The 23095-nt window shown below is 55.2% G+C and overlaps 1 protein-coding gene across 3 annotated transcripts in view; it reads left to right on the forward strand.

The window, feature by feature from the left end:
* ATG16L2 (autophagy related 16 like 2) overlaps positions 1-23095 on the forward strand; it is a 56416-nt gene that overhangs the window by 15564 nt on the left and 17757 nt on the right. For 2 of the 3 annotated variants that reach the window (XM_037914955.2, XM_043527223.1), the window contains exons 2-11: positions 4971-5055; positions 6514-6634; positions 8509-8582; positions 9170-9412; positions 12382-12447; positions 15001-15102; positions 17814-17876; positions 18138-18246; positions 20721-20826; positions 21877-21947. In XM_037914955.2, the coding sequence (XP_037770883.1) occupies positions 4971-5055; positions 6514-6634; positions 8509-8582; positions 9170-9412; positions 12382-12447; positions 15001-15102; positions 17814-17876; positions 18138-18246; positions 20721-20826; positions 21877-21947 (1040 nt within the window). The remainder of the gene's footprint in view (positions 1-4970; positions 5056-6513; positions 6635-8508; positions 8583-9169; positions 9413-12381; positions 12448-15000; positions 15103-17813; positions 17877-18137; positions 18247-20720; positions 20827-21876; positions 21948-23095) is intronic. The other variant, XM_037915001.2, reaches the window with a different exon arrangement.

Genomic DNA, 23095 nt, shown 5'->3' on the forward strand with positions numbered 1-23095 from the left:
GTGCGCTTTGCAGAGCTGCCCAGAGCAGAGCCAGCCACATTTGAAAGCAGCCAGCTCGCTCCTGGCTGCTCCGCCTCCCGGTGGAGTCGAGGAGCTGGGGCAGGCTGTGGGGCAGGGCACCCAGGGTTTTCTGCCTAAGGCTCCAGCCCCACGCCAGGCACAGACTGAGAGTCACGTGTCGGGTGTCAGCAGAAAGTGCTCCTTTGGAGTCAGTCCTGGGCCGGGTGCTGTGCTGCTGGGGGTCGCTACCCACCTCTGCTCATCGACGCCCCCTGGGCACATGCCACAAGAGCAGGGGAGCCTGGCTAGTTACCTTCTGCTACCTCAGATTCCCCTGGCAGTGGCATTTGGCATTGGGATTTTTCTTCTCTTCCTATCCTAAACTCTAGTTGTGCTTTTATCAGACTGCTGCCACATTCCACGCCAGAGGTGGCTGCCTGCCAGTAATGAGGGAAATGATTCCCATGCTAATGCATGCAGGGCTTGCTTATTTCACAGGGGAGCTGAAGATTAATTAGCTAATGCTTGTGAAAGGGCTTGGAAGGTGGATAAAGCTAAGTGTCATTTCGAGGGTGGGGTATTTTTAAACAGAGTGGTCCCTCCTTTCATTGGAGGATGCAGGGGGTGATGTGTGACTATCTCTGCACCCACCAGGAGATCCCCCTGCCAGGCTTCCTCTCCCAGCACCCACAACTGGCTCGCACGCCTTCGACTGATCACAAGGGAGGTGGTTCATTCTGCGCTGAAGTTCTCAATAGCCTAGACCCAAATGTCACAAAAAAGGCACACAAAAACCCCCCAGGCTGTCCGTCGTCTAATACGTTATGGCACTTTGCTATCAAAGGCCACGTTCTCGGCTCCACCCAGCCTCCACTGAGGACAGCTGAGATGGGAGCTCTCTGATCCTGGGGCCCGGTCTGTGCCCAGGGGCTGCTCTAAAGTACACTGCCTCCTAAGGCCATCTACCAGCTGGGGATCACTGGAGTGCAACATGCTGCAGTCAGGCCGGCCTGCCTGCCCCAGCTTGGCCTCTCTGCTTGCAGCTTCTGTGGAGGCTGACGTGTAGGATCCAGCGATGCCACTTCTGGTCTCCCCTAGAGCTGCTGTCCAGCCTCTTTGCACCACTAGACCAGAGCAGAGGGGGCTGGGCTGCAGGCCAGAATCGGCATGGCTCTTAAGCTTTCAGGACCCAACTCTTCGCAGAGGCTAAGGAATGAATCCTCCACCCCCTTTGAGGCAGGAAACCGTGTCTCTATTTTTACAGAAGGGGGCCAGAGAGCTGAAGGCCCAGCTCCGTAAAGTGACTTGTGACTTAAGAGCTCAGTGGTTTACGAACTCACTCAAGAGGTGGGAGACCCACTGGTTCAAGTTTTCCCTCTGGCTGATCATGAGAAGGGATGTGAGCTGGGATAATAGGCAGCAGGTTTAAAACAAATGAAGTATTTCTTCACACAACACACAGTCAACCTGTGGAACTCCTTGCCAGAGGATGTTGTGAAGGCCAAGACCATAACTGGGTTCAAAAAAGAACTAGATAAATTCATGGAGGATAGGTCCATTAGTGGCTATTAACCAGGATGGGTAGGAATGGTTTGCCAGAAGCTGGGAGTGAGCGAGAGGGGATGGATCACTTGATGATTCCCTGTTCTGTTCATTCCCTCTGGGGCACCTGGCAGTGGCCATGGTCAGAAGACAGGATACTGGGCTAGATGGACCTTTGGTCTGAACCAGTAGGGTCATTCTTATGTTCTTATGGACCTACCACTCCTCAGGTGACTGCCCTCACCACTAGGCTGTAGAGTCATTCTCATTCCTTTATGCCTAAATTAATATTTAATCATTACAGTGGAACAACTGTGTACATCCCATAGTCCACTGGTCGGGACACTCACCGGAGGAGGTAGATTCCTGTTAGAATCCTTTCTCCAGTGGGATCAGGTTTGGCATCCTTTCCAGTCCAGGGAACGGCTAATCTGGCATTTCTGACAATGTGGCCTAGTGGATAGAGCACTGGACTGGGACTCAGGAGACCTGGGTCTTTTCATGGCTCTTCTGCTGAGTGACCATGGGCAAGTCACTGCCCCTCTCTTGCCTCGGTTTCCCTATCTGTAAAATAAGGGTCACACTACTTGTGCCCTTTGAGACCTATGGCTGAATGGAGTTAAGTCCTCTCATTTGCGTGTGTGCGTGTGTAATGTCGCTTCAGGACAATGCCCGAGCGATCAAATAGCTTGTAACATCAGACCCACCAAGTTTTACTCACCTGGCTTTCATTTTAAGGCAGCATTTAAAGTACTGGACTCCTTGGTATGTTTTGCTGTTTTGGTGACGTTTAAAATCTTGCCCACCGTTTCCTGCAATCTCCCTTGATCGGATTATCACGTCTTCTGCCCCGAGGGCTTGTTGGACAAACTGTTTTCTCAAAGCCTGGTAGATTTCATTCTTTTCCCTCTGATCAGATTCCCCAGCAAGAAGCTTACAAAGAAGAGCAGCCCTCAGGGCACTGGCAATTTCACCAGCCTGTCTCCGGGCTTCACCACTGGTGGTGTGCTCTGTGGAGCCAGCCCTCTGATTGTCCTGCCAAGAGGTCCTAAAAGCTCTCCTGGGACATGCTCACACCTTCGTCATCATTGTGGCTCCAGCCCTGGGGCAGCTCCCCTGCCCTGGATCTAGCTAGAGCCAACGTGTGTGCTGGGGGGCGGAGACGGCTGGAAATTGCTCCCCTGGAGAGCCTGCAAGCCGGTCATCACGCTTGAATCCAATGATGGGGAGCCCACCATAATCCTGCCCTCCTAATGCTCCGTATCCAGGAGCCGTGGGTACGCTGTAAGGCTTGGTCTATGCTAGAGTTGGGTGGATGTAAGGCAGCTTGTGTCAAGCTAACTGTGTCGGTGTCAATGCTACAGCCTTGCTCCCGCCAATGTAAGTGCCCTACTACACCGACGTCGTAACTCCACCTCCCCCAGAGGCCTGGGGCTTCTGTCGGTGTAGTTAGGGCCACGCAGTGTGCGGTAGACACTTACATGGGCTGCTGGCTAAAATTCTTGTCAATTTCACAGCCATGAAATTGACAAGAAAGGCTGGTAGGGCCCTGTGCCTGGCTCCCAGCTCTGGCTGTCAAAACCCCTGAGGGAAATTTGGGGGGGGCTCCAGCTAGAGCCTGGCTACCTGCTGGGAACCATGCTACTTCCTGGCTCCCAGTTCCTAGCCGGGCTGCTGCCTGGGCTCCCCACTCTAAGCCGGGGCTCCCAGCTGGGAACCATGCTACTTCCTGGCTCCCAGTTCCTAGCCGGGCTGCTGCCTGGGCTCCCCACTCTAAGCCGGGGCTCCCAGCTCCCCACAGAGCTCCCAGAGAGTGCGGCTGCTCTGCAGAGACCGTGGCAGTGTGAAGGTGGCAAGAATGTCAATTTCACCGCTGGCAGGCTCTGTGCTGTGAAACTGAGCTTTTGCTGGGGGTGGGAAGGGGTCACAGCTGGGGCTGTCACTTGGGCGTGGAGGGGGGCTCCAGCTGTGAGCCCCGTATGACTTGTCAGTGCCCCACGCTCGGCTGTCAGTGCCCCACAAAGCCCCACGTTAGTAGGTACAAGCACTCCAGGTGAGGACGCACTCCAGCGGCAGGAGGAGGGGAGTGTGGACCCCAGCAGCCGATTGAATTACCATGGCGTAGACAAGCCCTGAGGCTTTGCCCTGTTTTCACAGCTAGTGGCAAGGTGGACTTTGAAACCTCACCGACATGGTTAATGCTTGGTTAGTCGCCAGGGGAGCAAAACACCTGCTGTCCTGGCCGGCAGCCTGGGCTACAGCATGTGGTTCTGTTTGTTTGTTTTCCTCCCCCCCCCCCCCCCCCCCCCCCCCCCATGGTGTATCCAAGTTTGACCAGGTATTTGTCTGAGACCTGAACTACACCCTGTGTAACCGGTTTGGCTGCTGTACCTTCCTCCCATCTGGGTGCAGCGCGGTGCCCTGTGTGTGTCCTCCGGGCATGCTGTGCCCTGCTAAGACGCTATGGGATAACTACTGGGGATTCCCCAGCACACATCGATAAACAGCATGGCCTGCTGGGACACACCTCTGTTGAGTCACGCTTGTGTTGTGGAAAGAGCTGCTGTGTGAACACAACTAACCCGCTGGTTACAAAATATGGCGGTCCTTAGTGGTGATGGGCTGTTCGCCAAGGATCCTCAAGGGCTCCACAAAGATTTAAACCTCACCACGACCCTGTGAGGTGCATTGCTGTTAACCCCCGTCTGCAAATGGGGGAGCCAAGGTCCAGACCGACTCGGGTTGAAATTCTCAGAAGTGGCCTCTGATTTTGGGTCCCTCCATTTTTGGGGCACCCACCATGGAACAGCTGGTCCCTGGCTTCCAAATGTGTTGAGTCGCCCTGTCACCCACTGATTTCCCCTAGAGCTGTGGGTGCTCAGAGCCTCTGAAAAGCCGAGTGTCCCAAGCTCTATGGGGCAGGAACTGTCTCTTTGTTTGTGCAGCCCAATGGATCCTGGTCTTGTAGGCACGACACTAATACAATTAACAAATAACAATAAGTCGGGCACCCGACATTTAGTGTCCTGCAGAGATTCCTGAACAGAGCTGGGAACAGAACCCAGGAATCCTGACTCCCGGTCCCCTGCTTCGCCCACGCATGGTGTGGACGCTTTCCAGGAGGCATGACCCATACGCGGGCCTAGTCACATTTCATTACAGCTGTGCGCCGGCCCCTTGAGGCTCACAATAATAGAATGTAGAGATGGAAGAAGACCCGTAGGCCTGGTCGCCCCGTTTTGCAGGTGGATAAATTGCTTGTTAAGCCCCCGGCGGCAGGCTCCTTCTAGAACTGGCAGAGCTGGGGGTTCTTTCATGTCTGACCTCTCCCCCAGATTTCAGAGAAGGGGTTCTGATGAATGGGTCCCCCGTCTCCCGCACACGATGTTCGTGATCCTCATGCCCTGGATCTCTTTGCTTCCTTGCAGATACCAAACTGTTGGAAAAGTCCAGCTTGCTGGTGCATTTCACAGAGAAGCTACAGGCTGAGTCCTTTGATCTCCAGGCCCCTAGGTAAGTAGAACGGATCTGACTTCTTCCTCCTCAGGCATGGAGGAGGGCGTGACACTTCCCAGAGCCAGCAGCACTGGGATATATCCCCGCTGGCCCTACAATGGCTGCACTGTTATCTTTGGAAGTTGATAGGCAAGCGTAGCTGACCCTTTCCATGGTCCCTCGCAGCACCGAATGCCTCTGACTAGTGGTGGCAGTCCGTGCCCTGGGAAGGAGGAGGCTTTCACAATCAGACCTTTCTTCCTTTCCAACAAAAATCCACTGAGTCAGCCAGGCACCGGTTCCTGGCTCCCCAGCTGAGTAAGAGTAGGAAGTGGCTCAGGATGGATGGAGACAGGCTTTCTCCTCTGTCAGTGCTGAGCCGCTGCTGTTGTCTTTCAGAGGAGACGCCAGTAACGTAAGTGATCTGAACCATAGAGTCCAAGTGACTTTTTTGCAAGAGTAAAGGGAGGTTAAGCCTGGGGGCTAGGCCAGATTGCATTGTGGGTAATTACGTTCTGCCTTCCTAGAGCCCCTGTGCAGCTTCAGTTTGGTAGTGTTTTGCTTCTTCACCTCCTGCCCCAAACTGCTGTGAGTTTAACAGCTGCCATGTTCCACCCCAGAATTAGCTGCACTGCAAGAGGTGAACAAAGCAATCCTGCATGCGTGTATCTTTTGCTCTCTCGCCCCACAAAAAACTGCCAGCCACATTCTGCCGCGCTTATTCCAGCTGACAGTGGGTCGGGGCGGAGGATCTGGTCTGATCCGGCAACGGTAACGTTGCACAGCTAACCTTTAACAGCAAAGATACGCAAAGATAAAGATAAAGATAACTTGACCACATTGCATGGGGGCATTGCTGCTTTCCTCGGTAGTGAGTAGCCTGTTGGACTTGCCTCGTTTAAATGCACCACAAAATCTGCAGCATGTGTGACATAGCGGGATTGACGTTGCAGCAGGAGCTCTTGGCTTTTGCACTTGCTGACTTTGATGGCAAAACGGGTATTTTTAATGTTACATTAAGAGCGACGCCTGCATTTAATAGCCTGGCTAAAGCAACGGAGAAGCCAGTCGTCGTGTTTGTTTCATTAGGCCCTCGGCTTCACGCCTCACTGAGAGCAGCGCGGGCAGGAGAGAGCATCTTTGCTAGAGGCAGTTTGGCTTAACAGAGCAGAAACACCTGTGTTTACAGTATGATTTTCTGCTGCAAAAAAGCAGAAGCTGGGCTGTTTTCAAATGAAAGCTGCGGATGTGCTGAAGTTCAGGCTCTGATTTATTTTTTTTAAATGCACAAAGCAAAACAATTCATTGCACCTTTGCCGTCTCTTTCTTGCACGCTGCCCCAGCGGGATTGCCCCTCTGCCTCAGGAATTTGCCCTCTGCTCCTGGGGAGGCAGATCTTCATTAAACTCCGCTGCAAACTCAGCAGCTGCATGCTCAGAAGTGACTTTGGGTTTTTTTAACCTGTCCTGTCTGTAGGTCAGGGCGGGAAACCAAGGGCTGCGTGCTGGAACCAGGCTTGGGCCCCACAGAAGCGCTGCAGACCCTGAAGATAAAGTACCAGGGGCAAATTGCAGAGATGAAGGACGTCAGTGGGGAGGTACGTAGGGGGGAAGGAAGGTCCCGAGGGTCAGCTCTTGTGGCCCTGGATTGTCATTTGCCCTGTTTTCTTAGCCCCTGCATGTGGGGGAGTAGCCTGTGCCCACCGGTGCCAGGGGAGGGGTGCCCAGTTCCATAAGGTTTGGGGGGTACGGACCATGTTGGCAGTTGAGGAAACTTCCTCTCCTTGCAGCAGTCAGGCTGTCTTGGCTGCCTGGACCCAGGGCGGCGGGGTCAGGAGGGGTGTGGAAAGAGGCAGCTGTGAATTACGGCCCCCTGCTGATTTCAGCCCTTGAGCGTGGCCCCGTCTGCTTTCCCTGCGCAGGGCCGGTCTCGCAGGGCAAGTGGATGGGGCTGTGTGCCCTGGAGCTGCGCTGAAGGGCCAGGGTCCGGAGGGGGCTCTCTCTGGCGGGGGGTTGTCAGTACTCCCAGGGTGTAGCCCACCTGCTCGCAGAGTCTCTGCCAACATCCCCAGCCGAGGTGTGTGACTGCTGCTTGGTGGCTGCTGCAGCAGTGGAAGAGGGAGGTGGGCAGGGAGCCTGTTCCTGGCAGCCGAGACCACCTGGACAGAGCCCTTTCCTCGTCCCCTGCCAGACAGAGTCCCCTCCTGACTCCAGCCTTTCAGTGTGGCCCCATCATCTCTTTGTGCCCCCCCGATAACCTTACTGCACCCACCCTCATTTGGGAGCCTCTGCGCCATAGGTACAAGGGTTCGGTAAATCATAGGCCTGATTCTGCATTACTACACTGTGAAATTTTACAAACTTCCAATCATTGGAAGGTAAGGACATCACAGCGCTGGCTTTGCTTGACGAGAACATTTTAAAAATGTTGAAGTCTGGGAGAAAAGGTGTCTGTTTAAATGAGAGACGACCCTTGTAATACGGGACTGTTGCCAACCCGATGGCTAGGTTCTGCCACGAGTAAGTGTGGACTCTGCACTTGCAAAGAAGGCAGGGCGTGGTATTGCAGAGCGCTCAGCATTGCTGGATTTAGCTGCAGGCAGCAGGTTTCAAACAAACGAAAGGAAGAATTTTTCACACAACGCGCAGTCAACCTGTGGAACTCCTTGCTAGAGGATTTATGTGAAGGCCAAGACACTGTCAAGGTTCAAAAAAGAACTCGATAAATTCTTGGAGGATAGGTCCATCAATGGCTATTAGCCAGGATGGGCAGGGATGGTGTCCCTGGCCGCTGTTTGCCAGAAGCTGGGAATGGACGACAGGGGATGGATCACTTGACGATTACCTGTTCTGTTCATGCCCTCTGGGGCACCGGCATTGGCCTCTGTCAGAAGACAGGATACTGGGTTAGATGGACCTTTGGTCTGACCCAGTGTGGCCGGTTTTATGTACTGTAGGTCTATAGACAGTACCATTATGGAGGCTGTAGGTTAGAGAGCAACTGGGGAAGCTGTTTGCAATTCTGGCATCTGGAAAATCACTCCCTGTATCTACAAGCAGCTCCCAGACCTTTTAGTTTGTTCCTGTAGCTTGGGAATGGCTTGTGAATAGGAAGAGCATGCTGAGTACTATAGGCAATGGTGTTGTAGCTGGGTCAGTTACAGGATGTTAGAGAGACATGGTGGGGGAGGCAATATCTTCTGTTGGATCAACTCCTGTTGGTCAGAGAGGCAAGAAGTTGGTCCCCTAAAAGATAGTCTGAGTGTTGGCATGCAAGTGAGCAACCAAAAAACCCAACCTGTCATCATTCTTGTATCCCACCGCACACACCACAATCTCAGGTGGAGTCCGGTTCATGACTCACACCAGTTCTGCCTCGTGTGCTCCACAGCCCTTGAGAAAGCTACGTCCGCATACGTGCGTTTCTCTTTGGAAGATCACCTGGCCTTTGAAATCTCTCTCTCGTTTGCAGTTGGCGTATCGAATTATTGAACTGAGCAAATTACTCAAGGCCAAAGAGTGTAAACTGCAGGAGCAGAAAACAAGGTAAGAATGCCCCCCAATCTCCTGGGTGCACCTGATTTAACACGGCTTCCTTCCAGGGCGCTTGTCCTTGGGGCTTATTTTATACAGACACCTGTTCATTTAACCAGCATGAGGGGGCAGGTCTACTCTGCAAAACTGGCCCCTCCTTCCCCTACAGACCTCCTCCTGTGTTGGAATCACAATCTGAGGAGGCAACTTTAATGGCAGTAAACGTTTACTACTCTTCACTCCTACTAGCCCTGCAGAGATCACCCAGCAAGCTGGGCGTGTGGCAGAGAAACCTGTACAGTGCATGCCTTGCTCTAGCCAGTTACCCAACTTCCAGCCTACGTTGTGTGTTTTCCCCCTCTGCCTGATCCACAGAGGATATGAGTCTGCTACAGCTCCCAGCTAAGGGACTTAAGCCTTTAGCTCAAGCTGGAGAGGCACGTGCTCTCAACTCTGGAGGCCCTGGGTTCAATCCCTGGTGATGATCAAGATGGCAGTTGCTCCAGTTTGAGAGCTCACTTTCAGGAGTGCTGATAAAGTTTGGGATGCAAGTCGGGGGGAGCCCATTCCCTAGAGTGCTGTCTCTTGGTTTGGCGCAGGCTGGCGTCCCTGAGCGGACGGATCTCTGAGCTGGAAGCAGAGCATCAACAGCTGAAGGGCCAGGCGGAGGATCTGGGCAGCGGGAACTGCGCCATGAAGGCGGAATACGACGCCCTTCGTGAGCGTTACCAGCTCCGGGAGGGGGAGCTGCGGCGAGCGGCCGAGAAGGAGCAGGAGCTGATTGAGAGTCTGGTGCGGAAGAAAGTGGAAGCTGCCGAGCACCAGAACAAGAAGAACGAGAGGTTGGTTAAGGGTCTGTCGCTGCCCAGCGTATGAGAGAGTCTCGCCTGGGCTGGTGGGGGGCACAGGGCATGCAGACCCTGGGCACTGCGGAGGAGACCCGGTGAGGGATGCTGCTGCAGAGTCCCAGGGCAGGAGGGAGTTTTGCCCAGCCCTCCTCCATGGGAAAGCTGGACCCTGCAGTGCAGAGGATGGGAGCAAGGAAGGCAATATGCAAGGCTCTGCTCACACTCCCTGCGGCTCTGCCTGCCCCCCGTGGAGTGAGGGGTTGTGTCAGTGTCCTAGAGCAGGGAACTCGCTTGCTGAGGCCAGTGGGAGCCCTTGGGCGGGATTTTGCAGCCAATCCAAAGGCCAGGGGATGAGGTTATCGGTGGGCCATGGGCATGCCGCGTGCTGGCTGTCTAGCGAGGGTGATGGGGCCAAACAAGCACCTTAGTATCTGAGTGACTGTCAGTCTTTAATGGCCTTATCCGTCCAGCCCCCTTGTGAGGCAGGGCTGGGCCGTGATTCCTGCTGTATGGATGGGGGCACTGAGGCACAGAGCAGTTAAGGGACTGGCCCAAGGTCATACATGCAGTCTGTGGCAGAGGAAGGCCTTGAACCGAAGGTTCGCATGTCCCAGGCCAGTGCCCTAACCACTGGGCGATCCTGCTTCTTGAGTCTGGCTCCTTCTGCTGATGGAAATGGACCTGTTCCGTTGCCCTCTGCTTGAGCTTGCTTCTGGCCGGCCACCAGCTGTGTTGCTTCCCTGTGAGGAAGACATAAGCCCTAATAATATCACCAGCCAAGGGAGGTCTCTAGCTCACACAGCAGAGCGCTGCGAGACACAGTCAACCTGTGCAACTCGGTGCCAGGGGGTGGGATGAAGGCCAAAACTAGAACTGGGTTCAAAAAGGAGCAAGATGAGTTCACGGAGGGTAGGCCCACCAATGGCTCTTAGTAGGGCTGTCGATTAATCGCAGTTAATTCATACGATTAACTCAAAAAAATTAATCGTGATTAATCACAGTTTTAATCACACCAGATAATGGAATACCAATCGAAATGTATTAAATATTTTGGATGTTTTTCCACATTTTCATATATATTGTATTCTGTGTTGTAAGTGAAATCAAACTGTATATTATTTTTTATTTCATTGTAAAATGGTAAACAAAAGAAATAGTATTTTTCAGTTCATCTCCTGCAAGTACTGTCGTGCAGTCCCTTTGTTTCGAAAGTGCGACTTACAAATGTAGTTTTTTTTGTTACATAACTGCACTCGAAAACAAAACAATGTAAAACTTCAGAGCCTGCAAGTCCACTCAGTCCTACTTCTTGTTCAGCCAATCGTTAAGACAAACACGTTGTTTACATTTACAGGAGATCATGCTGCCCACTTCTTACTTACAATATCACCAGAAAGTGAGAACGGGCATTTGCATGGCACTTTTGTAGCTGGCATTGCAAGGTATTTGCATGCCAGATAACACTAAACGTTCTTATGCCCCTTCATGCTTCAGCCACCATTCCAGAGGACATGCTTCCATGCTGACGACACTTGTTAAAAAAATGAGTTAATTAAATTTGTGACTGAACTCCTTGGGAGAGAATTGTATGTCCCCTGCTCGGTTTTACCCGCATTCTGCATATATTTCATGTTATAGCAGTCTCGGATGATGACCCACCACATGTTGTTCGTTTTAAGAACACTTTCACTGCAGATTTGACAAAACGCAAAGAAGGTACCAATGTGAGATTTCTCAAGATAGCGACCCAAGGTTTAAGAATCTGAAGTGCCTTCCAAAATCTGAGAGGGATGAGGTGTGGCGCATGCTTTCAGAAGTCTTAAAAGTCTTAAATAACTCCGATGCGGAAACTACGGAACCTGAACCACCAAAAAAGAGTCAGCCTTCTGCTGGTGGCATCTGACTCAGATGATGAAAATGAACATGCGTTGATCCGCACTGCTTTGGATCGTTATCGAGCAGAACCCAGCATCAGCATGGACGCATGTCCCCTGGAATGGTGTTTGAAGCATCAAGGGACATATGAATCTTTAATGTGTCTGGCACGTAAATATCTTGCAACGCTGGCTACAACAGTGCCATGAGAACACCTGTTCTCACTTTCAGGTGACATTGTAAACAAGAAGCAGGCAGCGTTATCTCCTGCAAATGTAAACAAACTTGTTTGTCTGAGCAATTGGCTGACCAAGAAGTAGGACTGAGTGGACTTGCAGACTCTAAAATTTTACGTTGTTTTATTTTTGAATGCAGGGTTTTTGTACATAATTCTACATTTGTAAGTTCAACTTTCATGATAAAGAGATTGCACTACAGGACCTGTATGAGGTGAATCGAAAAATACTATTTCTTTTGTTTTTTTTACAGCGCAAATACTTGTAATAAAAAATAAAGTGAGCACTGTACGCTTTGTATTCTGTGTTGTAATTGAAATCAATATATATGAGAATATAGAAAACATCCACAAATATTTAAATCACTGGTATTCTATTATTATTTAACAGTGAGACTAATTTTGTTTAATTGCACAACAGCCCTAGCTATTAGCCATGGTGGTCAGGATGCAACCCCACAGCCTGGGTGTCCCTCGCCTCTGAGTGCCGGAAGTTGGGAATGGGTAACGGGATGGATCACTTGATGACTTGTTCTGTTCATTCCCTCTGGGGCACCTGGCATTGGCCACTGTCAGAAGACAGGACACTGGGCTAGAAGGACCATTGGTCTGATCCAGTCTGGCCGTTCTTAGTTTTGGAGCTGCCAGCTGTAGATTGGATGCAGATGTCCTTACCCCTGTGTCCTCCTGCCCTGCTCCCGGTAAGGGCTAAGAGTGCCTGGCTCTGCTCCCACCTTTGCTAGGCCTAATGCATTTGCCCGAGAGCGAGGCCCAGGCAAAGGGGACATGCAGCTGGGAAGGAGCCGCATGGGTACATCCCAACGCCCTCTGCTTGTCCCGTCTGTCCTTGTAGGGCGAAGCAGGCCCGGCTGTCCCGGGAGCTGAAGAAGGCGACGAAGAGAACCGTCTGTATCGACGTGTAAGTAGCTGGGACCCCGGGGCGCTAACGAGGCGGTGAGACAGACCCGGGGCGCTAACGAGGCGGTGAGACAGACCCCGGGGCGGGGGGAGGGGCGGTCATGCAAAGGGAACGTGGTATGTCCCAAGAGAAGTCAGTTGAGGCCCATCCCGGGAGTGACCACCTGGGTCAAGCCTGGCAAGAGGCCAGAGACGCTGGAAATGGCTGGGTTAGTGCTGAAGAGCAACACGTCTCAGCCTGCGGGCGTCATCCTCCGAAAGGCTCCCCAGCAGCCGTCTTTTCCCTGGGCGCGGTTCGCAGCCAGCGCCCGGCCCTGCCTCCAGCTGGAGTGCGTCCGCTCCTCAGCTGCTTGCGGCTGGTCCTCCTGAGCGCCTCTCCTGACCCCACCTCCCAGGACGCTGTGGAGGAATCGCGGAGGCTTCTGGGTTCCGTCCTCGCAGGCGGAGAAAAGCTCCTTCGCACGGAGCAGGCTAGGCGCTGCTGGCGGTGTGTGCTCCGTGACGCCGCGGTCAGTCCTGGAGCCGATCGACCTGGCTCGACTCTCGGGCGTCTCCACCTGAAGACACGGCACGACAGCAGCGTAGACGCTCCCTGTAGCAGCGGGAGGAGTTCCCTCGCTCTGCTGTGAGGAGGTGGATTTTTCACACCCTGAGCGGTGTTGCCGTGCCGGTGTAGGTTCCCGGCGTAGACCAGCCCTCGGCAACATCAGTGGCCTTCTGGAGCTTAGAAACAAGCTGGCCAGCCGCTCTTGCTTGTGGGTCAGTTTCAGGATGTTAGAGAGATCCACAGCTCAACGGAAACACTTTAAAAATGACCGTGCATCCAGCCAAAAAGCTCTTGTTCTCTGGCCGTGGACGTGATCTGATTTTGGCACGTGGGGGGAACTCTACCAATGAAGCCTGAAGCTCACGACCCCCAGCCTAGCGAGGCTGTGATTGGCCCATGACTGGGCATTCCTTCGTTTGTCTGCACCTCTCATCTCCATGGCATGTGTGATAATTGGTCTCCGGACGGTTGTGTGGTCGAATTCCAGGTCTCCTGACAGGATAATAGAAATCAGAAGTGGAAAAACACTGTAGCTCTTCTAGTCCCTATGCCCTGGCCAGCATTTTTACCTGTAGAGGGTTGTGATGGTCCTTGGGGTACCCAAGATTGAGAAGTGGAGAAAAGGGGTAACAAGGCAACTCTCAAGCGCTCTCCTCTGGGCTAGGCCAGCCCTGCTCCTGCGTGCAGGTTAAGAATAGATGAGTCCTCTTGAAGCATTCCCCTGCGACGGCCAGCCCCTGACACTGGCTACTTCCCGAAATCCCAGATCCTCTACCCCAAAGGTGCAGCGTCCCCCCACCCTGCTGTTTACTAGTTTTACCTTAAATCGCCGCTCCTGTATAACACCCAGCCCTTATAATAAAACCCAAGAAGGGTTGTTTAAGAAAGGACAGCGGTTCAGCTGGAAACAACAAAATCCTAGAGCACGACCTGGTCCCTACGCTTCTTAATAGTTCCCGTTCTTATCAGATCAAGTTGTTTTCCTCCAAAGTTCAGTCTATTGCAGAGCTGGCTGGTTTCACAGGAACCAGGGTCCAAGCTTTCAGCGAACACCCCTCTCTACAAGACAGCTCCCTGGGAACGGGTGCAGAGGGCCTCTCCCCGCTCTGTGTTGCACAGAATCAGTCTGTTGTCTTTATTCACGGGCAGGGTGAGCCCCCGTCTGTTGTAGCATTCCTGTTTACCGCCAAGTGGGTTTGATTGTTTGCGGTTGTCGCTGATGCTTTCCCGTTGACTGTTCTGGGATGGGGCACTGGTACACAACTGAGCCTCGTGTGACGTCACCCGCTGGCTACAGGAGGGGTGGCCATTGCCAAGTAATATTACTGCCTGGTGACTCCTTTTTACCTTGAGACCATAAGGGCATTAAACTTCAATATAGTCCCAATATCGCTTACATAACACCCGTACACACACCATGCCACGATCATGCATATGGGGAAGTCACAAGCTTTGCGTCCGATGAAGTGAGCTGTAGCTCACGAAAGCTTATGCTCAGATAAATCGGTTAGTCTCTACGGTGCCACAAGTCCTCCTGTTCTTTTTGCGGATACAGACTAACACGCGTGCTACTCTGAAAGCTTTTGATAGAGACCTTACACGTTACCCTTTATGGGTAAATACCCTGCAAGCAATGTATTTGGTGTAGTGAGTCTGCCAGGCCTGAGACGGGAGTTTGCCAAGGGGCCTTTGTGTCACAATGGTAACCAGCACTTTAACCAGTACAGCTGTGTGTTTACTGGTAGCCTGTATGCTAGGGGTGCTTTGCCGGTATAGCACCCTGGCATCCCTATGCCAGTGGTACCACCCAGGGCCCGGGTGTGGGCACAGTTCTGTCGGTATCAAGGTTACGCCCCGTTGTCCCAGGCTAACTGCCTTTGCACCGGGGTAGAGCCATTTAAACAGCAGCAGGTTCTAAACAGAGCTAGGTGAGGGGTTACCAAACCCACCTGCAGATGAGCCTTACCCAGCCCCCCAGGCTAACATGCTGCTTTCTTCTCCCCACAGGGAATTGGACGAGGTGAAGCCGAAGCCGGAAGAGGTGAAAGTGCCCGTCCAAGACCTGGTGGAACTGGAGGGCTGCGAGAAGCTGTGGAAAAGGCCCTTCAGGTAGGAGGCTGCTTCAGGGTCGTGGCAGAGGGAGACACTCTCTCACACACACACACAGAGACACACACACACAAGGAGTTAGCAGTGATTGGCATGTGGATGAGCCTGAAGGGGGAGCTATAAAAGCTCTAGGCTAGGGGGGGAAAAAAGGATAATTGATTTCCTTACTGGTGCCCGGGCTCTGGGCATTTAACAACGCTCAGAGATCCAGTGGGATCTGAGGGAGGTTCCTGGCCTGGTTTGTAAGGCCCAGAAGTGTCTGTATAGCAGCCAGCGAGAGAATGTCTGATCATCCTGCTGAAGCAGCCCCAGGACTCATCCAGGCCTCAAAGGGATAAGGTCAAAGTTACGTGGGGGACAAGGGGAAGGGCAGCTCCCGCTGTGCAGTATTTGCGAGAGAGGAGACCCACCCTTCCCACTCCTCCTCAGCCTGCAGTGAAGAGACTAACCTGGGCGGGACGACCCCCGCGCAGCGCTGGAGAGGAAGGCAGAGAAAAGTCCGTGATCGCTTACAAAGAAAACGATCCCGTGGCTTGCGTAGTCTTGCCCTGCACATGTCTGCAGTTCTGATGTGCAGATTCAACGGCTGCCGGCCCACCGGGCTCCGACCAGGTGGCGATGCGGCTGTGTGACTCGACTCCCTCACCGTTCCTGTTTGATTGCTCCCCGGTTCCACCGTTGTTTACTTTTAAGCACTAGAGATGGGTGAACCGCCCGGATCAAACAAGAGCCGGCCTGAGCCTCCGCCCTCCCCAAGCCCCCGTCAAACCTGAGCCACGTTGGAGGGTCCCAAATGTTTGATTCTTTTTCTTCTGAAATTTGGCTGCTGTTTTTCAGGCAGCTCCTCTGAGAACGCAGTGGTCAGTGCCCAGCACAAGAAGCCCGTTCTATCCGTTGCCCCAGCACCTTGCAGGCTCACAGCCTTTGCAAGGGAGGTTGGTTAGACCATGGGGCTGGACCCAGGAGTTCTAGTCCTGGCTCTGGCACTGACTTGCGCCGTGACCTTAGGCAAGTCCCTTTGCTGCACGCTGCCTCAGTTTCCCCTTCTGTACAACGGGGAACAGTGACGCTTATAGGAAGTTCTAGCCTTTGCAAGGGAACAAGGAATGTGGGTAACCTCATGGGAGAGTCTGTTCTCCGGAGATTTCCAGCCTGAGAGGTTCGGCTTCGGTTGGGCGTGGAAAAGCATCCACATGGCCTGGATTCTGCCTCCCAACTGCTAGAGGATCACTCATCACTAGTGCAAAAACCAGGCCCTTCCAGCTCGCTGTCCCATCAGTAACACCCCGCCCTCTCCGGCTTCTCTCCAGCACCCTGGTCATCTCCCATGGCATGTTTGGCTAGTTTTGAGGAAGACACACGCTGAGCTGTGTGGAAAATACAGGAGTATTCCCACGGTCTGGGAAGGAGCCCAGCAGTGCCATGTGCTGGGCTGTGAAACGAGGTCACCGAGCCATAGGGATTACAGATGGACAATGCCTCCTGGGTCCCACCTAATCCATCTGCTTCAGCTAAGATTGGATCATCCACTGTGGTGTATTTTCTACCTAGACATGTAAACCCAGGCTCTGCCCCAGTGCAGGGGAAAGTCCAGCCTTGATTCCTCCCAAGGGAGGAGGGACAGTGGCCAAGCGGGCCAGTCCCATCTCTGGTTCCTATGGGTTGCCCTTGGGTTCCTGCAGGCCCTGTTAATATCCGTAGGCAGGATGGCCAAGACAGGGCGAGTAAGGGGCGAAAGAGCAGAGCAGATGGAAGCCCTCGTGCTGGGATTCTTCACTCTGTGTTATCCCAAGGGAGAAACGCAAGACACAGGCACCGTAGGACTGGCCCGACTGGCTCAGCCCCAGGATCCGTCCAGCCCGTGGCCAGCGCCAGCTTGTTCAGGGGAAGGTGTGAGGTGAGACCTCCCCCGCCCCACAGCAGCAGATGGGGGATAAACGGCCCCTACCCTGATCCCTAACCGTGGTTGGCTTAAGCTCTGACTCAAGCAATGGCCCGTGATGATTCTTTAGCCCCCGAGCCCTGCGGATGCGTGGCACCATCCGGGCTGGTGTTCGCTGCAGGAGCAAAACTCAGGCACCCAGCTCCCTCCCTCGCTTAGTGATCGCTGGATTGGGCTCCCCAGCTGTAGACCCCCATGGGGTGCGTTGCCAATGCCATGCCGCAGCCCCAGGTGCCACTAGGCACTTCATTTCTCCCCCCTGCCCCGGTTCCTGGCCCACGGATATTGACCGGAATACAGGACAGGATTGAGGTGAGGCCCCCGGCAGGCAGTGGTGGGGAGGGGGTTGAGCGTGACTGGGTCCCGACTCCCAGAGAGCCGAAACTTGCTCCTGTGTGGCCAAAGGGCAGAGACCGAGACATAGAGGTGAACTCCTGGCCCCATCGAGATCAATGACAAAACTCCCATCGATTTCATTGGGTCCCAGCTGTCGCCCCAGGTGGGTAGGTGAAGGTTTGCCATCCCCCTGCTGCCACTGGCCCGAGCGCAGCTTGAGCCAAGTTCTTCGTCCGAGTCGGGCTTTGAGGGCAGCGTTCTCCTCTGTGATCAGCTGCAGCCCCCTGACCCGGCCTGTGGCCCGTGGCCAGGTGGGAGAAGGGGACGTTGCCCGGAGGGCTGGGTGAGCCGTGACCCGAAGAACAGCCCCGTCCCGTTCCCAACTGCCTTTTGCTCATCCGTTGCCTCCTTTTCTGTTTGGCTTTCGCTGTAGATCTGCCTCCGCCACGTCCATGACTCTGGCCCGGTGCGTGGATGTCTTCAAGGGGCTGCTGGAGTAAGTTTGCTGCCGTGTGTCCTGCATCGCCTGGGGCCCGGGATTTAATGCACTTCCCAAAGGTCTGGGTAACATCGACTGAATGGTGGGTCTAAGGGGCCCTCATTCCCCTCCCACCCTGCCCTCTGCTCACCGGGCTGCTGGCGTACCGGCTTGATCTCTCGTTGTCCAGACGGGACAAGGCTCAGCTGGGCTGGCATCAGGCCCCATGTTCTCCAGGGGCCGTTTGCTTGTTTTGTGACCTGGGCCCGCTCTCATTAGTTTCAGGCTGAAACGAGGGAACTCCATCAGCAGCGGATCAGAGGTGCGCTACCGCTCCATGCCCATCTGCCTCGTCACCTGCCTGCCGTCCCGAGTCAGCGACGTCCAGGTAAAAGCTCGGAGACACCGGGGATGTGGTGGATGGGCAAACTGATCAGCGTCTCCCTCCTCCTCCCGTGAGCCCGCCACGCTCCCGGGCTCTTGTTCACTTGCTTTGCTCCCCCTGGCAAACGTCTCGTCTCCAGGTAGCTGGTCCACCCACTCCAGCCCTGTTCTCTCCACCAGCTGCGGCCAAGGGCGCTCTGGAAGGAGATCAGCCACTGCCCTGGCCCAGGAGGCTGTCCACCCAGCTCCGGAGGGAGGCTCTCCACTTCTAGACAGCACCCAGCTGCTCTGTTTTATTCTGTTCTCCGTCACTTCCTGTAGCACCCTTATCACCATAGTATCTGAGCATCTGGCACTCGTGCGTTCGGTAACCAGACCAACGTCTGTCACGTGTGTTCTCTCCATCCCTCCAGGGGGAGAAGGGCGTGCAGGGCAGCAAGGGGCTGGGTTTGGTAGGGCTTTAGGGGGGTAGTTTTTGTAATACACATCTTGCTCTGTTTTTTTGTCTGTGGAGCCAAGACATGAGCCTTGGAGCGGAAAGTGGAGGGTTTGGGATGGTCCGTAGTTCCTGGGGGAGTTCGTTCCAGCCCCCGGGAAGGTTCTCACTGTTGAGCGTGCCGCTGGGCCAGCGGGGCAGAGTGGTCGACAGCGACCCTCTTCCAGAGCTCGGCGCGAGCTTGTCAATATCCTGGGCCCGGCCATGGGGCGCTTGGAAGATAAGGACTGCGACCATAAGGAGGCTGGCTAGCCATATGTCATGGATGGCTTACGCAAAACAAATCCTGCATCTTGGCCGGGGGTTAGACTAGCTGGCCCTTGAACCCTATGGTTCTACGACCTTGAACTTCATTCGCTGTCCCGGAGGTGAAAGTAAGCGGTACGAGCCGGTACATGGCTTTGAGCCCCATCCTGGCAGGGCTGCTGATGGAGGGGGGGGGGCAAAAGGGGCAGCTGCCCCAGGGACTAAAAGGGCCTGGTGCTCTTCAAATGCTGCCGGAGCCCCGGGCGGCACAGGCCGGGCAGCACTGAAGGGCTGGCTGGGGAGTCTGGCCCCAGCCCCGCCCCTTCCGCCCAAGGCCACCCCCATTCTGGGGGCCCAGAGCCACCACCCACACCTTGCCCAGGACCGTGGCCACCCTGCGTACCGGTAAGTCCTTTAAGTTACTTTCGCCCCTGCGCTGCCCTGTGGGAAGCCAGGGCAGGGCGGTGCGGGGTCTGTGCCCACCCAGGCCTGACGGCAGGTGGGGTACGCTCGTGGTATCCCGCGTTGCTGAGGAGATGTGGTACCGTGTGCGCTACCCAGGGCTTCCTTCACAGCCCTGCGTGTTGGCTGATGAGAGCGGCTGGTGCCTTCCTCCTGCGCATGGTGGACGCTGCACCTCGTTACTAACCTTCTTCTCCGTCACAGGCCTAGCAGCTTAAAACCCATGTGGGCTGCACGGATCGAGCTCCCCAGCCACACCCCAAGTGCGTTTTCGTTCATATTCTCCTCTTGCCGACCACCCGGGCTGCGTCTAGCTCAGATTGCAGCGTAAACGTACCGGGCGCGTGGGTGCTGCCCGCAGTGCATAGGAACGGCCATCCTGGGTTGGACCAATGGTCCATCTAGCCCAGTATCTTGTCTCTGACAGTGGCTGGTGCCCGATACTTCAGAGGGAATGAACAGCACAGGGCAATTATGGAGTGATCCATCTCCTGTCATCCAGTCCCAGCTTCTGGCAGTCAGAGGTTTAGGGACCTGAGCATGGGCTTGCGTCCCTGCCCATCTTGACCAACAGCTATTGATGGACCTGTCCTCCGTGAACTTATCTAGTTCTTTTTTGAACCCGGTTATACTTTTGGCTTCACAACATCCCCAAGCAATGAGTTCCGCAGGTTGATTATGTGTTGTGTGAAGAAATACTTCCCTAGGTCTGTTTTAAGCCTGCTGCCTATTCACTTTATTGGGTGACCCCTGGATCTTATGGGTAACTAACAATGGGGCCGGGATGTCAGTTGGGCCCATTAGTTGCTACTGGGAGACTCCTGGCAATAGATGCCCCATGGGGCTCAGGCTCTGGGGTTTGTTGTGGGAGGCAGATGGAACCTGCTGGGCCAGCTGATTGAGAAGACACTGGCGATCTGGCTAACAAACCTTGGTCGCATGCATCTAAGCCTGCAGTCACCAGCTGGGACTGACCCAGGGGCGGGGCTTCATCGCCAAAAGCAGGGGCCCTGACCACCTGAGTCCTTCCCACTCGGTGGTAGTGGGATCTGATCCTTGCTGGAGCCAATCCACCACACTCTGCTGGTGCCAGAGATGGGATGGGAGCTGTGACTCTGCTAAGCCGGGCCATGTGGAGGGCTGAGTTAACGTGCTGAGCCCAGGCCCTCTGCCCTGGCCATGCCAAGCATGAGGGGTGGCACCTGCTGCCTGGTCACTGATCCCAGGAGACGTCCGCCCTCACGGTTTCACCAGTTCTCCTTTCTCTCCTCCAGGAGGCACACTTCTCTGAGGTGAATGCAGTCAAGTTCAGTCCCAGCTCCGGCGTGCTGGCCACGGGCGGGGCCGACAGTCTCATCAGGCTCTGGAACGTGGCGGGAGGTACGGCAACGGGCAGTGGGTTGCTCCTGGCCAGGGGCGTCGAATATCGCGCCAAGCCGTAGGTTAACATGGGAGTGGCATTGCCAAGCGGGTGGGCGGCTGAGATCTCACTTCCTGTCTCAATGGAAGCCCAGCTAGCCGGGTGGGAATACCCTGTCCCAGTGTGGATCGGGCTTGTGGTCCGCTGAGCTGCAGGCAGCCTGGTGCAGGGAGGTGAATCCTGTCATGTCAGTGAATGCCCCCACTCCTGCAAGGGCGTCGAGTCCTTGATTTATCCTCCTGTGACCTCCCAGCCCTTCCCTGCCCCCTCTAACATGTGGGGAGCCTCGCTTTGCTGCAGCCATGTCTGGGGTGGAACCCATCAGCTCCTAAACAGCACACAGCAATAGAATTTAGGCCAGCAAAGAGGAGCGCGGTGGGAGGCTCTGGTTTGGCCCACCTTGTCACGCTGCAGGCTACGGCGCGCGCGGGTCGTGTCCCGGGTCTCAGGCGCGGTAGGAGGTGCACGCACGGGCTGATTCCAGATGGCGGGGGTCGCTGGGTCAGGTCACTGCAGCGTCTGGCCTGGACTTAGCTGTCACTCCGTCCCTTGTTCTAAGCGCCTTCCCGTCAGCACACCCAGAGCCTTTCCTTTCCCCTTCCCGAAATCTCCAGGGGCGTTTCAGCCCTGGAAACAGACCCTGGCCTGACGGCTGGACACCTGCTGCTCTCCTAGGGCTTCCTTTCCTACTCCACTTTCTCTGGCAGAGCCGTGAAATTCAGACCCAGGCATCCCCCAGGTCCTGGGTGTTCTCTGCTTAGAGACATGGCTATGTAAATAACCCCCATTACACAGAGAGGGAAACTGAGGCACAGAGAGGTCAAAGACTCTTTTTTTTAAAGTGGCCTCTGACTTGGGGTGCCTCCAGCTTCTGCGCCATGGGATTCTCGCAGCTGCCGAGCGCTCGAAGGGCCTCGGAGGCTCAGGAATTGGCGTTGTCTCGGCAGCCATTACGCCTCTCCGCACAGCCCCGGGGCTAATCACCGTGCTGTTTGTCTGTCCGCTCTCAGGGAGGCTGGAGAGCCTGCAGACCTTGGAAGGGGCTAGCGGCAGCATCACCAGCATCGAGTTTGACCCTTCGGTGAGTGAGGGTTTGCTAGGCCAGCCCTGTTTGGAGCTGCTGGCGGGCCTAGCTTGGCTGGGACCGTCCTGAGCCAGGATCCCGGGACAGAGGCAGCCGGGGGCAGCCGCAGCCCTCGTGCTCAGAGCATGGCACTTCTGCCAGCTCTTCCTTTCTCTTCTCCCTGCCGGCCGCCTCTCTCAGCTGCGGGCAACCAGCTCTTCTGTGATGCCATCGGCTGCCCAGGAAGGTGCTCTGAATAGAGGAGCCCCGCTGGGGTCTGTCTCTGGTTGGGATCAGCATGCACTGGGGGTGCGATGCAGCCCGCAGGAGCCTTTGCACGGCGTGCGCACTAGATGGGGGCAGAGAGAAGCCATCTCTTGGCTGGCCAGGGCCTGGTGGGCCAGGGTAGCCAATGTTCTTCAAACCTAGGCTTTCTTCCAGCCCCCAGCCGGTGCTCGGGTGTTAGCTGGCAGGGGTGGGGGGTCTTTCGAGAGCCTCGTTGACTCAGTGAGCGGGAAGGGGCCGGCTCCCCCAGCTTTGTGAGCGCTGGTAGCTCGTCCGGCGCTGTCTGGGAGGGTCAGGCCGTGCCTTTGGGCCGGGGCTGTCCACTGGGAGATGTGTGAATGGCCGGGAGGAGAGCAGGGTGGGTTGTTTTCACCCGGCCCCACTGGCGACAGGAATGGTGTCAGGAGCGTCATAGATTCCAGGATCACTGTGATCCGACCTCCTGTCTAGCACAGACCAGAGTTGTGAGTTCAATCCTGGAGGGGGCCATTTAGGGATCTGGGGCAAAAATTGGGGATTGGCCCTGCTTTGAGCAGGGGGTGGGACTAGATGAGCTCCTGAGGTCCCTTCCAACGCTGATGTTCTATGAGTCTATGCAGCTCCCCGCAACTGGGACCTGTTTGAACTAGAGCTAGAGCCCTCCCAGTGCGCTCACCCCCACCGCCCCCGCAGTGACAGTGATCCTGTGCTGGCCTCCGTTCTCCCATGGACTGAGCCGGCAGGAAGCGGGGATGGTGGGGAGAGAGGGAGGGGGGAAGGGGCAATGAGGAGACAGGGCTGGCCAGGAAGGGGGCACCCCACAGCATGGGAAAGGGGATGAACCAGGGGACTAACCGAGGGGGAGAGGGCTGCAAGGTAGATGGGGCAGGATGTGGGGAGGC

This window comes from Chelonia mydas, chromosome 1 (assembly GCF_015237465.2).
Source record: "Chelonia mydas isolate rCheMyd1 chromosome 1, rCheMyd1.pri.v2, whole genome shotgun sequence".
NCBI classification, from domain to species: Eukaryota; Metazoa; Chordata; order Testudines; family Cheloniidae; genus Chelonia; species Chelonia mydas.